General features: G+C 38.1%; 1 protein-coding gene and 1 non-coding gene across 2 annotated transcripts; both read right to left on the bottom strand.

Annotated features, from left to right (window-relative positions):
- Nucleotides 1-3,589: 3,589 nt before the first annotated feature.
- Nucleotides 3,590-7,262, bottom strand: LOC131324164 (pentatricopeptide repeat-containing protein At1g63330-like). The gene is made up of 2 exons (XM_058356012.1): nt 5,327-7,262; nt 3,590-4,965 (listed from the first exon to the last, which is right to left on the bottom strand). The coding sequence occupies exon 1, from the start codon at nt 7,260-7,262 to the stop codon at nt 5,367-5,369; it is 1,896 nt and encodes a 631-aa protein (XP_058211995.1). The 3' UTR covers nt 3,590-4,965; nt 5,327-5,366.
- A 4,759-nt stretch (nt 7,263-12,021) lies between these two features.
- LOC131324922 (small nucleolar RNA snoR100) lies at nt 12,022-12,129 on the bottom strand. The gene has a single exon (XR_009199507.1). It is a non-coding gene; the product is annotated as a small nucleolar RNA snoR100 (small nucleolar RNA).
- Nucleotides 12,130-14,567: the final 2,438 nt, after the last annotated feature.

A 14,567-nucleotide genomic window follows, 5' to 3' on the forward strand; every position in this document is an offset into this window, starting at 1 on the left:
TGGAAAGAAAACTTGGGCTTTAACTGATTTAGGCCCACTTAGAAGGCCTTATTATCTCTAAGAACTGGCCTAGGCCTAGATAAAATACTCAGATCTAATGGGTCAACCCAAATCTTTGGCCAATCTCGGGCTTGGGCTTGAGATAACGAAATCTTAGGCATAAATTGGCCCAGGCCTTTGAAAACTCAACTCGATCAGTGGTGTTCAAATCGGCTCGATTTCGTGGATGACCGATTATGAGGCTTTTTAGCGCCTGAGACCTTCATTCAAGGCCTTCTTCTAACCACAAATTGATTTTCTGAATTTTGGCCAAAAATAGGTGTAAACACATGTAAATATTAAATACATGTGCATGGAGAGAGAGAGAGAGAGAGAGAGAGAGAGAGAGTCTTCTGGTGCTGTGAAATTGACGGGGAAGGCCAAATGGGTCTCTGCCGGAGACCTGTCTTTGGGTTTGGCTGAGCAACCCAGTACCATTTTGGAACTGTGAACTGTGAGATTTGGGTTTGGCTGAGCAACCCGGTACCATTTTGGAACTGTGAGCTGTGAGATACAGACGAGGAAGAAGGGGATATACATACACATACATATATGGGTTTGGTTTCGCTCACAAAACATTTGACACAACACTAATCGGAGCTCCACGCAAATAATCAGAACATACCGTTTAATTTGTTTAAAACATGTTAAGAAATCAACTCATTCGGATATTGTTAAAGACTTGATCAGCTCATTCAAAATTATGCTGTCAAATTTGACAATAACCAACTGAATGAACCGATCAAGTACTTACCGATATCCGAATGAGTTGATTTTTTATGAGAACTCTTAAAAATAGGTTTTAAACAAATTGAATGATTCCGATCATTTGCGTGGGACTTCAAAATAAATTCCTCAAAAAACTTGTGTCCAATATTGTGTCAGTAGAACCGGCTCCTACCCTACATATAATAGCCTTCAATTGGCAGTTGATGGAAGACATAAGCCCCTACCCTACATATAATAGCCTTCAATTGGTAGTTGAAGGAAGACATAACATACTGCATGGATAGATTTTGAGACCCCAAAATAAATAAGGCGTAATTTACTCGGGAACAATGAAAGAGACCATTTTTTTTGATTGAATCAGATCATCCCAATATTACTAACGAACCCAACCAAAGCAAACACAATATAATAAGAGGGAACACTACCGGTCCCAATATACAGAAACTAACAAAATAAAATAAAATACAACAAAATCAAAAAAAGTAAAGCCGTCTGAAACCATGACGCTGGAGCCGGACCCGTCGAACACACTCATGAAGAGGGGTTGGAGAGGCCGAAGTTTAGAGGCCATGTATGAACACAAAGCAAATTCTCTTGGATGACCCGTCGCCCCAACTCGATCTCGTCCCGCCGCAGACTGGATGTAGAAGCCGCTACAGATGCCATCTTTGTCACTGGTGAACTGATTCCAAAAAGCAAGGTCTAGAACCCCAAACCAGGCTCCTGAGTCTAAAAATGAATGGGAGAGTGAGAAATCTCAACTCCTAAAGGAAAGAGTCTCAACCATCTCACAACATTGGGCTCGGCAAAAAGAGAGAAGGAGAGGAGGGAGGCCGAAAGTGGAGGATTAAGAGAAGAGGAGGAAGGAAGAGGGTGGGAGAGAGGGCCGAAGGGGGGGGGGGCGGGGGGAGGAGGAACCCACCCCGACTCTCTCTCTACACTGCTTTCTTTCTACGCGTATCTACTCCCGAAAGAGACCATTTTGATTTCCCTGTTCAACTTTCAGTCTTTCTTTCATTTTTCTTCTGAAATTGTCCTTTTCTATTTCTTCCATCCTCCCTGCCTTACCCCTTTTACAATCTTGGGCAAAGAGATAAATCAAATGTTTATAATAGTTTATATCCTTTTTCCATGCTTCAATAGTTCAACTTCGAAATTTTCTTGCCAAAAAAACAAAAGAGTACATTATAACATGGAAAAGCATATAGTTTCTTTGCTCTTGCCAACATATGACAAAAAAAAATAAACAAAACAAAAGTTCCCTCCACAACTTCAAATACAGCTTAAAAATAACCAAAACTTTGAACATATGGCTTATCCAGGCGAATAACACTTGACTCGTCAACTAAGCTCAAAAATAACCAAAACTTTGAACATATGGCTTATCCAGGCGAATAACACTTGACTCGTCAACTAATCTCATCGCGCAACTCAATTGTTGCTTCAGAACACAATTGTTATTTGAGAACTCCACAATGCCATTAATTCTTGGGTGGAAATATTTCCCATATGCAAAACCTTCGACCTCAAATTCCTAACATCACTAATTTCATACTCCGTATAAGTTAACTTAAGAAAGAGAAACTTCTTCGACTATATTCAGAGAAAGACTATCCTTACACGTAACTGTTTCCAATTATAGTAGGTACAGTTGAAAGTAAAACGTACGTGAGACTGCCATGAAGTCAACTAGGTCTGAGTCATAATTGGTTAATGAAGATCAGCGCTAAGCCATTACCAACATTGCACGCCAGAAAACCACAATTATAACCCTAAGGAAACTCTCACAATAGGACACATATTGACTAGACATTCAAATAACAACGGAAGGGCTTCTTCCAGTTCTAGATTACTTTGGCTATAAAAATCGGTCTCCTGTAACCTATAGCTAGAAGCATAATTCAAGGTCCAAATTGAAACCCATTCAAAAAATGGGAATGCAGAAAATTGCAGGATTAAGGAGATTTGAGATTACATTTACTATAATCCGGAAACACAACTAGCTTGAATTCAAATAATGGATTCACCTTATTTTTCTTGTTGATCCATGTTACAAGAAATGATAGGTTCATGAAGCTTGACTCAAAAGATGAGGCACGCCTCCACTTTTTCATTTTTTGACAAAGAAGTGTCCATGCGGAAACTAACAACGATTTCAAATAATTTTTTTTTTTACCAACATGCAGTAACAGAGGCAGGAAAGAGGATGCCAAGAAAAACTGGAGAGTACAGTGGAATGTTCTCCGATTGTACCAGATGCAAACCTAGTCTTGACTTTTAGTCTACCTTAACAGCTTGATCCAACACCTCCCAAAGGGAAATCAACCAGAAATCTTCCAGATTTATTATTCCTTCTCCTCTTGACTTTCCTTCTCCTCCTGTACTTTCTGACTTGCTCGTCGGAGGGTCATTCCGCCAGACAACCAGATTGACCTTTAGGCGAGACTTTCCCTGTGTAGATCAGCGAAGAGCTAGGTGAACCCAGTAACCGAACCAGAGGCTTAGAGAGGTGACCAGATCTTGATCAACGACCCCACAAAAAGTACGCTTATATACTCCCCGAAAGTACACTGGACAAATCCACCTAGGGGCTAAGCGAAGCAGCACCCTGGCGCCATCAATGGGCCCTGGGCGCGCGACATGAGAGGATATTTTTGGGCTCACACACGAATAGAGCACGGAGCAGTGCCCAGGCGCCTCTGGCGTGCCAAGCGGACTGGACCATCTCTTCGAAAAATATCTTAGACAAAAAAACTGCTCTACCCAACCAATGCCTTGGACAACGAAATAGCCTTACTAAAGATCAAGCATGAAAGACTAGTGCAAAAATGCTCAAGAGATGATTATACCCTTTTCTCCAACGAATAAATTGCATAGCATCACAAACAATAAGGAATCTTCAATCAGTGGGCAGAGCATCTAAAGATTAAAACGACCTCCCGCCAAACCCAAATGAAACGAAGATAGATACAGACACCAATAGTATGTTTTGAGCCGGAAAAGTCCAACTAACTAACATATACAGATCAGGATGAGGGCCCAGTCCAACATGGTGTTGAACAGTTTCATTGCTTCATCCATTTAGCCTTGCTAGCAATATCCATCCATCAGAGAATTTTATGTGACTACATCAGGATCCACAATGGTAAGTATCTGGGCCCTTCAACAAAATGTCCTGCACCTTACTCTACAAATGGAAAATATCAGAAAGCAACAAAAAAACCAGGGGAGTACTCGGGCAATAATTGAATATGATATTCTCGAAGTGCATAAAGAAAGCAATCATACATTGACATTTATACCACAATCACAGTGAAATGGCCATACCAGAAGACAGAACATCAAAAAATTATGCTAGTATGTGCAACATGTGAATTACAATAGAGCAAAGTGCCATAGAAAAAAGTCCACAATAATATATACAGTAGTCTACTCGGACCAGAAATTTTCTAAAAAGGTAGCAACAAGTCTGAAAAAGACAGTCCAACACATTTGGAAACTAGAACAATAGTGTCTGCAAAGTCATCAAATTCAAAGATTAATGTGTCCATAAATATACAATGATCAAGAGAATTGAGACGAAATTCATATAAACCTTTCAACACTTCAACAATAGGCCATAGGGGTCAAAAAAGTTTCAAGCAATGGTCCAATTCGAAGTTTTAGCCAAAGAAGAGTCTGAAAAATCAAGTTTGCATTGCAAGTCTGAGGAGAGCAAAGGGAGAGAGAAGAGAGGATAATTGATGTTTACAAACTTTCATCATATGGTGCTCCAACTCCAACTATGATTGATTTACTGCACCAACTCTGTTGATGCTGCTAGTCTGTGCCTAAGGTTATGAATTTTGGAGGCTCCCTTTAATGTTCTGCTGCTTATGGAGGATTTCTGAGATTACTCGTTCAATGCAACGCTGGATTTTGCTATTATAATCCCCTGATGTTCTGCTAGATTTTGTTGCTGTGATTCCCTGATCTATTCTGCTGGATTCTGTGCTGGGATTCCCACTCTTTGCTTCACCTGGATTCGGTGTTTCTTTTCTCGTGGCTTTAGGCTCATTCAATCTTTCATTGGATGTTTTTTTTCTTTTCTTTTTCTTTTCTCTCCTTTTGACCTTTTACTGTGCCTCTTCCTTGTGGCCTGTAATTTGGTCTTATCCTCGATCTACCAATTGTTGAGTTTTAATAAAATTTTGTTGCCTATCAAAAAAAAAAAAAAAAAGTCAAAGGAGAGTAACACAGTGTCATATTGTAAGATGGACAGCGTACATCAATTTTTTGGTTCATTGGACGGTTTAAGCTAAAAATATCAGCAAGTAAAAAATTTAGATGAAGCAAGAGATGCAACTAATAAATAAGCAGAGAAGGAGCATCTAGAAAGTAAATACAAGGGGTGTCGAGGGTAAATATTGCTTATCCAGAGCTTCCCCAAAAGAACAGAGATATTTATGGATGTAAATTTTACAGTCAAGAAACATAAGATCATACAGTAAAATTACGTACAAGGCTATTTTTACTCGCTACAAGAGGTTCTACTTTCTGGTATAAACGCTAACTTTACCTTCAAAGCCGAATGACTAATTCCATCTCTGCATTCCCTATCAAGCATTTGGCATGAACCGCTTTATTACTTCTTGGAGAGAAGGATCTTGTCCAATAGTTGACATTAGATTCACAATCCAGGAAACTGTAGATACATCTGCTGAAAACCCCTTCGCAACCATTTCCTCGTGGAGTACCAAGGCCTCAGAGTACTTCTGCCTTGCAAGAAATCCTCGGATGAAAACATTGTAAGTGCCACCATTTGGAAAGCAACCATTTTGTTCCATTTCCACGAAAAATTCTTTAGCTTCATCCAACTGTCCTTGTGCACAAAAACCTCCTATCATGATGGTGTATGTCTTGACATTAGGATGTAATCCCTTGGAAGAAAGTTTCTTGAAAAGATCCCTTGCATGGTCCATCTTTTTAGCCTTGCAAAATGCATCAATGAGGATACTGTACTTAACAACATCAATATCAAACCCGTTCCTTTCCATTGTTTTAAATAAGGACAATGCCAGAGCAATATTACCATTTTTGCAAAGGCCATCCAGCAAGATACCAAAGGTTAGCGTATCTGGAATTATGCCTGCAGCTTGCATCTCATTAAAAAGACAGTGAGCTTGTGCACATCTACCAATTCGAAACAAACCCTGTAACATAGTGCTAAAAGTTTGAACATTAGGTTTCAACCCCCTCTGAGGCATTTCTCTAAAGAGCTGCATAGCCTCGTCTATTTTCCTCTTCTTGCAATATCCGTTGATCAATATACTATAGCAAAAAATGTTAGGCTGAATGCCCTTGTCCGCCATTTTATTGAACACTCTCACTGCTTCATCCATTTGGCCTTGCAAACAATATCCATCCATTAAACTACTGTATGTGACTACATCAGGACCCACCCCTCTTTCTATCATCACTTCAAGTACCTCCTCTGCTTCCTTTGCCTTCCCTTCCTTGGAAAGTGTATCCACCAACACATTGAATGTATAAACATTTGGATAAATGCCAGTATTTAGCATCTCTCTGAACATTCTTGTAGCCTCCTTCGACTTGCCAAAACTAAAAAGGCCATGAATCACAGAGGTATAAGTAACGACGTTTATAAGAATACCTTTTTCATTCATTTCTAAAAGGAGCCTCACAGCATCGTCGACCATCCTATCCTTGCAAAGACTGTCAATGATCATGGAAAACACTACAGTGTTAGGTTTACAACTTTCCTTTTCCATTATCCTGAGCAACCTAATAGCCGTGATAGTGTTGCCTGTTTTGCAAATCCCATTGATAATCGTTCCATACATAGCCACGTCCGGCTCAATGTCTCTATTCCTCACTAATTTCTTAAATAACTCGACGGCTTCAGCAGTTCTATCTTCGATAATAAGTCCATTTATGAGAGTGCAGAAGGTAACAACACTAGGTGTACAACCGCGTTTGAAAAGACCCCCTAAAAGTGAGAAACCAAAATCAGATCGATTGAGGTGGCAGTAGCAGTTAGTTGCAATGTTCAGGGTGTACAGATCTACCTCAATGCCCAGAAACTGCAACTTGTCGAAATGAGAAAGAGCCGTGATGTAATTACCCAATTTCGCAATGCTCCCTAAGGCTTTATTGATTTGGAAAATGGGTGGAAATGGTCGCATTTGGGTCATCCGATTGAGAAACTTCTCAGCGTCTTGAACATCACTGGGCCCCAAATTTTGGTGTTTTCTTGGCACCATTTGGTGATTTTCTTGGGTTGTTTCAGGAGGAGGAGAATTAGGGTTTCTAGATTTTGAGTGAGTATGAACCAAACGAAAGCTCCGAGTAGGAAAGAGAAGAAGAGTACCTTTCTTTGTGTGATTTTCAGATTTCACGCCTCTGATTAATGCACCAATCTTTGCCATCTTCTCTCTCTCTCTCTCTCCCTCTCTGGGTTTCACTGCCAAGCCAAGAGTAGTTGTTTGGAACATGAGGAAGTAACTAATGGAAGGAAAAGAAAAAAGGAAATAATTTTTTTTTTCGAATTGATTTTCACACTTTTTTTTTTTGAACTTTTGGTTGTTTAATCTCATTGACAAATTAATAGAATCTTATGCAATGAATGACGGTGAATCCTCAATCTTCTATTTTTTAATAAAACTAGTGTTTGTCTGTGCCTACGGCACTATGTACTCCGGTTAAAATTATCCGTATCTACGGCACTTGCTAGCTAATGGCTCAAACATTAGGGCCCGATTGGATGCCGTATAAGTTTTGGGTGTATTATTTATAAAAGGGATAAAATAGTAAGAGGTATTAGTTAAGAAATGATGACCCACATTGATGTGACATTTATGGAAGGATGATAAAATAATACTTGATTTGGATAAAGGATAAATTGATGGTATAAGGAAAGATGTATGATGTAAAAAGTTGTTAAATGACTCATTTGCCCTTATGCAGTATGAAATTAGATTATTCATTATACAATAACAAAATTCAGTAAAATTAATTTCTTTTCACAATTTAAGGAACAATAATTTAGGTTACAAATAAAAATAATTAATTTAATATTTATAAATAATAAAAAATCAATTTCAATTGTATTTAATTCAATTTGTGGTTTGTTTAATATGAAAAATGTACAATTGTTAAGTTGAATTAATTTTTTGTTATAAGTTATTTTATTTGTCAATTATTAGTACTGTATTACTTTTTCATAATTAAGCAATACTCCCACATGCACCAAATCATTTTTCTCTTTTTGGTCACACGACTCCACCTGCACCAAATCATTTTTCTCTTCTTGGTCACACGACTCATACCTGCGCCAAATCATTTTTCCTTCATCTCTTCTTGTTTTTATCGTCTTTTAAAAGAGAGAGAGAGAGAGAGAGAGAGAGAGAGAGAAAGAGAGAAAGAAAGAAACGGTAGAAGAGAGAGAGAAGAAGCTACTGCTGCTGCTCTCCGATCATGGTGAACCCTTTTCTCTCTCTCTCTCCCCGATCTGTTGTTGATGTTCGTCTTCTTCTTCTTATTTCTTTTCACTGTTCATCTCTCTGAAATTTAGGGTTTGAAATTCGAAATTGGGGGTTTGTGGTGGTGGCGGTTTGTGGTGGTTCTGATGGTTTGGGTGTGTATTTTTGTGTATGTGTGGTGGTGATCTCCTCTTCTTCTTCTTCTTCTCTGTTAACAGAGAAAGAGAGCCGTTGGGGAGGGGTATGAGAAGGGGTGTTTTGGTCAAAAAGCAGGTGTATTAGGCCGGCTAAATTATGGAGAGCTCAAGGGGTGGCAATAATTTAACACCTCATACACCGGATTGAGGTGTATAAGCGAAGAAGGGGGAGAGTCCAATACAGGTGGAAATTGGCTTGCCAAAGCAAGCTAAATCAGTCCCATCATCCCTTATCCGTGTGTATTGTGGAATACACCCAGTTAAAACAACATCCAATCGGGCCCTTAGTGTGTAATATGTGATCTTCTTCTTAGTGACAAGAAAATTTAAGAATGACAACATATGCAGAAATCAATTCAATCTCAATCTGAAGGATTTATTCAGCCCTTGCATTGTTGAATACTCCACAATCAATCTCAATAAATAAACTAAGTCGAACTCATGTGTGCTAAAATTTGATTGCAATATAGGATGCAAAATCACATGTCTTAGTCCATCTAACATACTTCTTTCTTAAGATAGGAAACCTATGTAAATCAATATGGTATACTTTAAGGAAATGAGAAACTGAAGTTTGTATTCTTGTAATTTAATCCCAATAATGTACCCATCTTTACCATAAAAATCAAATTAGGTTTCCTTCATTTTGAAAAAAAAAAAAAAGATTTTCCTTTATCTCCACCATTCGTGCCTCAATCAATAAGCTCAGTATAGTTGTTTTCCATTATTGAATAGTTAGCCCCAGGATTGCACACTATTTACAAAACATACCATTAGCTTGTATGTGAAGGGTAGAAAAATCTGGACCGTTGAATTTATTTATATGAATAGATAAAATGAGAAATCTGAACCGTTGAAGAGAATATTCCTATTCTCTTTAGGAATATTCTCAAAGGCCCTTCTGTTTTATAAGATAGATTATGATTATGATTTTCAGTATTGTATTTTGGTTTCTAAAACTTTTGTTAGTTTTCACATCAATTTTTTCAGATAAAAGTCTAAAATCTAAACAAATTCTAACCGAAAGTTAAAAAAAATTCACTACAAACAATTTAAAAAAGATAAGTTTGTTGCGTCTTTTTTCATTTTTTGTATTGGAGTGTCTTTTTTTCATTTTTTGTATTTTTTGATTTCTTTCAATTTCAATCGATATTTTACATTTCTAATTTATTTCAGTTTTCTTTTTATTTGCTGTAAGACATCTTCCACGTCAATCTAATAGAGGTCCCATCCATCCAAGCCAACCAATACCAGAAAATTAGAACCAAAAAAAAAAAAGGAATTTGGTTTGTTTTGATAAGCAAAGAAAGGTTTTCATATGATTAAAAATGATACAAAAAAGAAACCTTATAATGACAAACCAGGGAGCATCATACACAATGGTAGTACCTCACATATCACTACAGAACACCTAAAAGAAACCAGCCCAAACTGGATAATTAGAGAGAGAGGGGGGGGGGGGGGGGGGGGGGGGGGGGGGGGGGGGCAGGCGCCCCCGTCGCCCCCAGATGGAGACAGTTGTCGGAAGTTTTTAGAGAGAGAGGTCAGAACATAATGTTCTTAGATATTTAAAAAAAAAAGTAATTTGTTGCCGTTTTCTTTGTCCTATTAATCTTTGTAACAACTTCAGAGATTAATGAAATTTCTTTTCCCATTCAAAAAAAATTAAAAAGGATAATTTTAAGTCAAGATCAACAAAAAAAAAAATTTACCGAACCAACAACAATCCTAACCATGCACCAACAGTTTCCAAACGATGGCTTTGCTTTGGTCAAAATAAAAAAAAAAGATGGCTTTCCAAGGTCGAAACTTACATATTTTGAGACAAATGAGTTTCGGTTATGGGTTGCAATTGTATTTTTCAAGATAAATATGTTTCGAATTAAAATTATCTGATCAACTTGATTTTTGGCACATCTGATGTCGTTGATGAACTCTAAAAATCGAACGGTTCCGAGTATCAATGTTGGCCCGAACAAGGCTCAAATTGAACTGCGACCTTATCTACTTGAGAGGATTCAATTCCTTGCACTATTACACCAGCTTCTGTTCAATTTGGATATTGTTTTAATACCGTTCTCACATACCCATGCACAAAAAGGAATTTCCAGTCGGTACTGACAATTCAGTTCCTACGAGAACTGTAGGCCTCTGAAGCACACATAACCAACACACTTGCAATTGCCATGGAATTTCGGCAAAGGCTAAGCAGAATAAAATAGAGTAACATGCGATTTAGGGCTATAACAGTAAACAAGTTGAGTTGAGGCTTGGTTTTGGAAGTAAATACAGAAAGACAAGACTGTGCGAAATATCGGACGAAATCAGAGTTACTGCCATCTCGCCTAAGATCTTCCGGAACCACCGGTACTCTCCAATAAGCACAAGTATTGAAGCCGGGACAGAATTTGAGGGGCACGTTACTGGATACTCACAAAACCCGTATGGGATTGAAAACCTTGCAACTAGCATCCAACCATCCTCTACTGTATTGCAATAACGTCCCCATCCCAATTTCGAAATTACATTTGCAACTAGGAAAATTCGATTAGGAAAAATAGCCCCATAAGCAACTAGGAAAATAACACCATCTCAGAGAGCAAAAGCTTCAGCAACATTTGAGCTATGAATGCATTTCTGAGAATTGACAACCATTTGCACTACCCTTGCAAACCCCCAGTGGTGCCGCAATCACATAAAATAAATTACAGTTTCGGCATTAAAATTAGAACAAAAAAAAATACACTACACCCTTCCTCCCAAAAAATTGTGTATCTCAACTGAGCAGTTTGGAGGTCCGGGTGTCTGGCCGTGGGAAGATTGAAAGCTGCAGCTTGAATGACAAGGTTATAAGTGACCTTGAATGATCAAACGGTTTCTGTAGACCTGTAGAAGTAGATATAAGCTTCAAACTACATCCAATCCATTTCTGGTGTTCTTAACTCGAATGTATCCTTAATCAGGGAAAAAAGAAACACCTTGAACATATCCATCTCTTTTAAGTACTAATGAGCTTAATTTCTGAGGTTTCACGGGTACGAGTGATCAGAGGAACTGGCGGGGGACACGATGTCATAATTGATGTACATTGTTTCTAGGTGGATTTCACTGGAAGGACCCGACAATAATGAATTTTCGAGAAAATAGATTTCCAGTGCCAGAATATTCGATGATATGAGTTTTCAACGCCAACAAAATAGTATCTGGAATGTGAGAAGCGGGTATACAAGGCTCTAAGCAAGACTTTCAAAAGTAGGAGAGAAAGCAATAAAAAAACTTTTAACATCTATTGCCACATTCCACAAGGCAGTTGAGGAAGCTCTGAACTTATTTGACATGAAGATGTAGAGACCAATTGCGCGTCGCTTGGCCAACATGGCTTGTAAATCATCTAAAAATTACAACAACATAGCAAAACCCATCTAGTCTCCAATCATTGGAGATATGGGCGGGCATAATTTGAGACAGACCTAATTTTTGACAATATATGCATAAAGTGACTGCTTTCGGAATACTAGTGAGACAGTGGCCCTCTTAAACCTCCAAGAATCGAGGAGCTATAGAGCTATAGAGACATTTTTGTTGTAGAACCATGCCCCCAAATTAAAGCCAAATGACATCAAAGAAGGCAGGCCTAGAGACCCAAATCAATTTATGTGCACATTACCGTGCTTCCTTCATTGATAGTTCAGAGCATCGGGGGAGAGTTCGGATTTTACGGAGAAAAAAATTGAGATCTTGGGTTTCCATTTTAAGATCTAACCCACTAGGCTACCACCATCTCCTCCCCTCCACATGCAGCCGCAACTTTCCACTCCGGCTAGTCGCGTTCTCCCCCTTACACAGCACAGCGACGCCCCCAAATGCCCTCCTTGACCAGTACTAGCCCCCTTTTCGCACACCAAACCTCATCAGAGAGAGAGAGGGATGAACGTACAAGTGAGATTTGGGGAAAAGCTAGGTTTGGAGGCCCCATCAGCATTAATGGCATTTTGGGGGGTTTGTCGGTGTCAATAGCGTTTGGGTTACTTGGGGTCGGGGGTGGGTTTTTTTTCTCCCAGGTTGTGTTTTGCCTCCATTTTGAAAATTTTGGGTGGAGCCCCCTTCCACCTTAGGGTTGTACACCTTCGGTACAAAATAAGGTGTAGTACCCATAGCAAATTTGGGCTGACAGAAGTAGATGGTAGAAAATGAAGAGTATGAAAATGGAGGGAATCATTCATATTGTAAAAGAGAAATGGAAAGTGTGGAGGAATTCAAGATAAGTAGATGGTAGAAAAAAGTGTATGAAAATGGAGGGAAGCATTCAAAGTGTCATTTAGCCAAAGTGAAAAGAGGAAAAGTTTTCCAAAAGCAAAAGAGAGAGGTATAAATTAAGTTAAATTAAATTAAATTTTATTTATATATATATATATATATATATATAAGCAGGACCCTCTTATTAATTATTGGGTATTGGCCCATTTGCACTCAAGCTTTATAATTTCTTTCTAAACAAAATTATGAGCAATAATATAGTGATCATGACTAAGTATCACATTTTGGATACCATGTGAGGTGTTACCATTGCATTGGTAGAATGTGCTTTACTACATGACAAATAAGGCACATTCTACCAATACAGTTATGACACATCACATGGTACTCAGAATATGATACTTAGAGGTATGGTCACCAAAGCATCAGTGCACCACAATTATTGACATTTTTGTCGATATATGTAACCTTCAAAAAACAATGTCGTCCTTTAATCGCCAACATATTAGGAAAGTGATATACGAATTTTCTCTACTACAATGTCCTTCACTCTCGATTTCGACTCACTATCATTGATCGGTCCTCTAAATAAGTTCACGGTTTTTAATCGACTCACTATCATTAATCGACTCACTCTCGATTTCTCCCAGGTTGTGTTTTGCCTCCATTTTGAAAATTTTGGGTGGAGCCCCCTTCCACCTTAGGGTTGTACACCTTCGGTACAAAATAAGGTGTAGTACCCATAGCAAATTTGGGCTGACAGAAGTAGATGGTAGAAAATGAAGAGTATGAAAATGGAGGGAATCATTCATATTGTAAAAGAGAAATGGAAAGTGTGGAGGAATTCAAGATAAGTAGATGGTAGAAAAAAGTGTATGAAAATGGAGGGAAGCATTCAAAGTGTCATTTAGCCAAAGTGAAAAGAGGAAAAGTTTTCCAAAAGCAAAAGAGAGAGGTATAAATTAAGTTAAATTAAATTAAATTTTATTTATATATATATATATATATATATATATATATATATATATATATATATATATATATATATATAAGCAGGACCCTCTTATTAATTATTGGGTATTGGCCCATTTGCACTCAAGCTTTATAATTTCTTTCTAAACAAAATTATGAGCAATAATATAGTGATCATGACTAAGTATCACATTTTGGATACCATGTGAGGTGTTACCATTGCATTGGTAGAATGTGCTTTACTACATGACAAATAAGGCACATTCTACCAATACAGTTATGACACATCACATGGTACTCAGAATATGATACTTAGAGGTATGGTCACCAAAGCATCAGTGCACCACAATTATTGACATTTTTGTCGATATATGTAACCTTCAAAAAACAATGTCGTCCTTTAATCGCCAACATATTAGGAAAGTGATATACGAATTTTCTCTACTACAATGTCCTTCACTCTCGATTTCGACTCACTATCATTGATCGGTCCTCTAAATAAGTTCACGGTTTTTATGTAGTAAAATCTTGTACAAACATCCATGGTGCCTTGACATGCAGATACAAAGCAATGACTTAATTCGTCCCTAGTTCAGAAAAAAAATGTGGTCATTGAACGTCTTCCGAGTGTCTTCACCTCTAAAGCTCAAAAACACATGCATGATAACTACAAGGAGAAGATGGAGAGGAGGCTTCTTGGGATTTAACAGTAGTCATTGGAACAAAGCTCAAAAGAGGGACTAAGGAGACCAATCAAATAATTAACTTTTCATTCCTAGTTCTTAAGCTAGCTTTATCCTTGCTTATGGGTCTGGCTCTTCTAATGTGTGCAATTCTTTTTCTAAGTTTTTTTTTTTCTTTCTTTCCTCCCTAATCTATGGCCCTGTTAAAA

This window comes from Rhododendron vialii, chromosome 4a (assembly GCF_030253575.1).
Source record: "Rhododendron vialii isolate Sample 1 chromosome 4a, ASM3025357v1".
Classification (NCBI taxonomy): domain Eukaryota; kingdom Viridiplantae; phylum Streptophyta; class Magnoliopsida; order Ericales; family Ericaceae; genus Rhododendron; species Rhododendron vialii.

Coding starts and splice junctions, on each gene's coding strand:
- LOC131324164 (XM_058356012.1), bottom strand. CDS start 7,262: ATGTTCCAAACAACTACTCTTGGCTTGGCAGTGAAACCCAGAGAGGGA.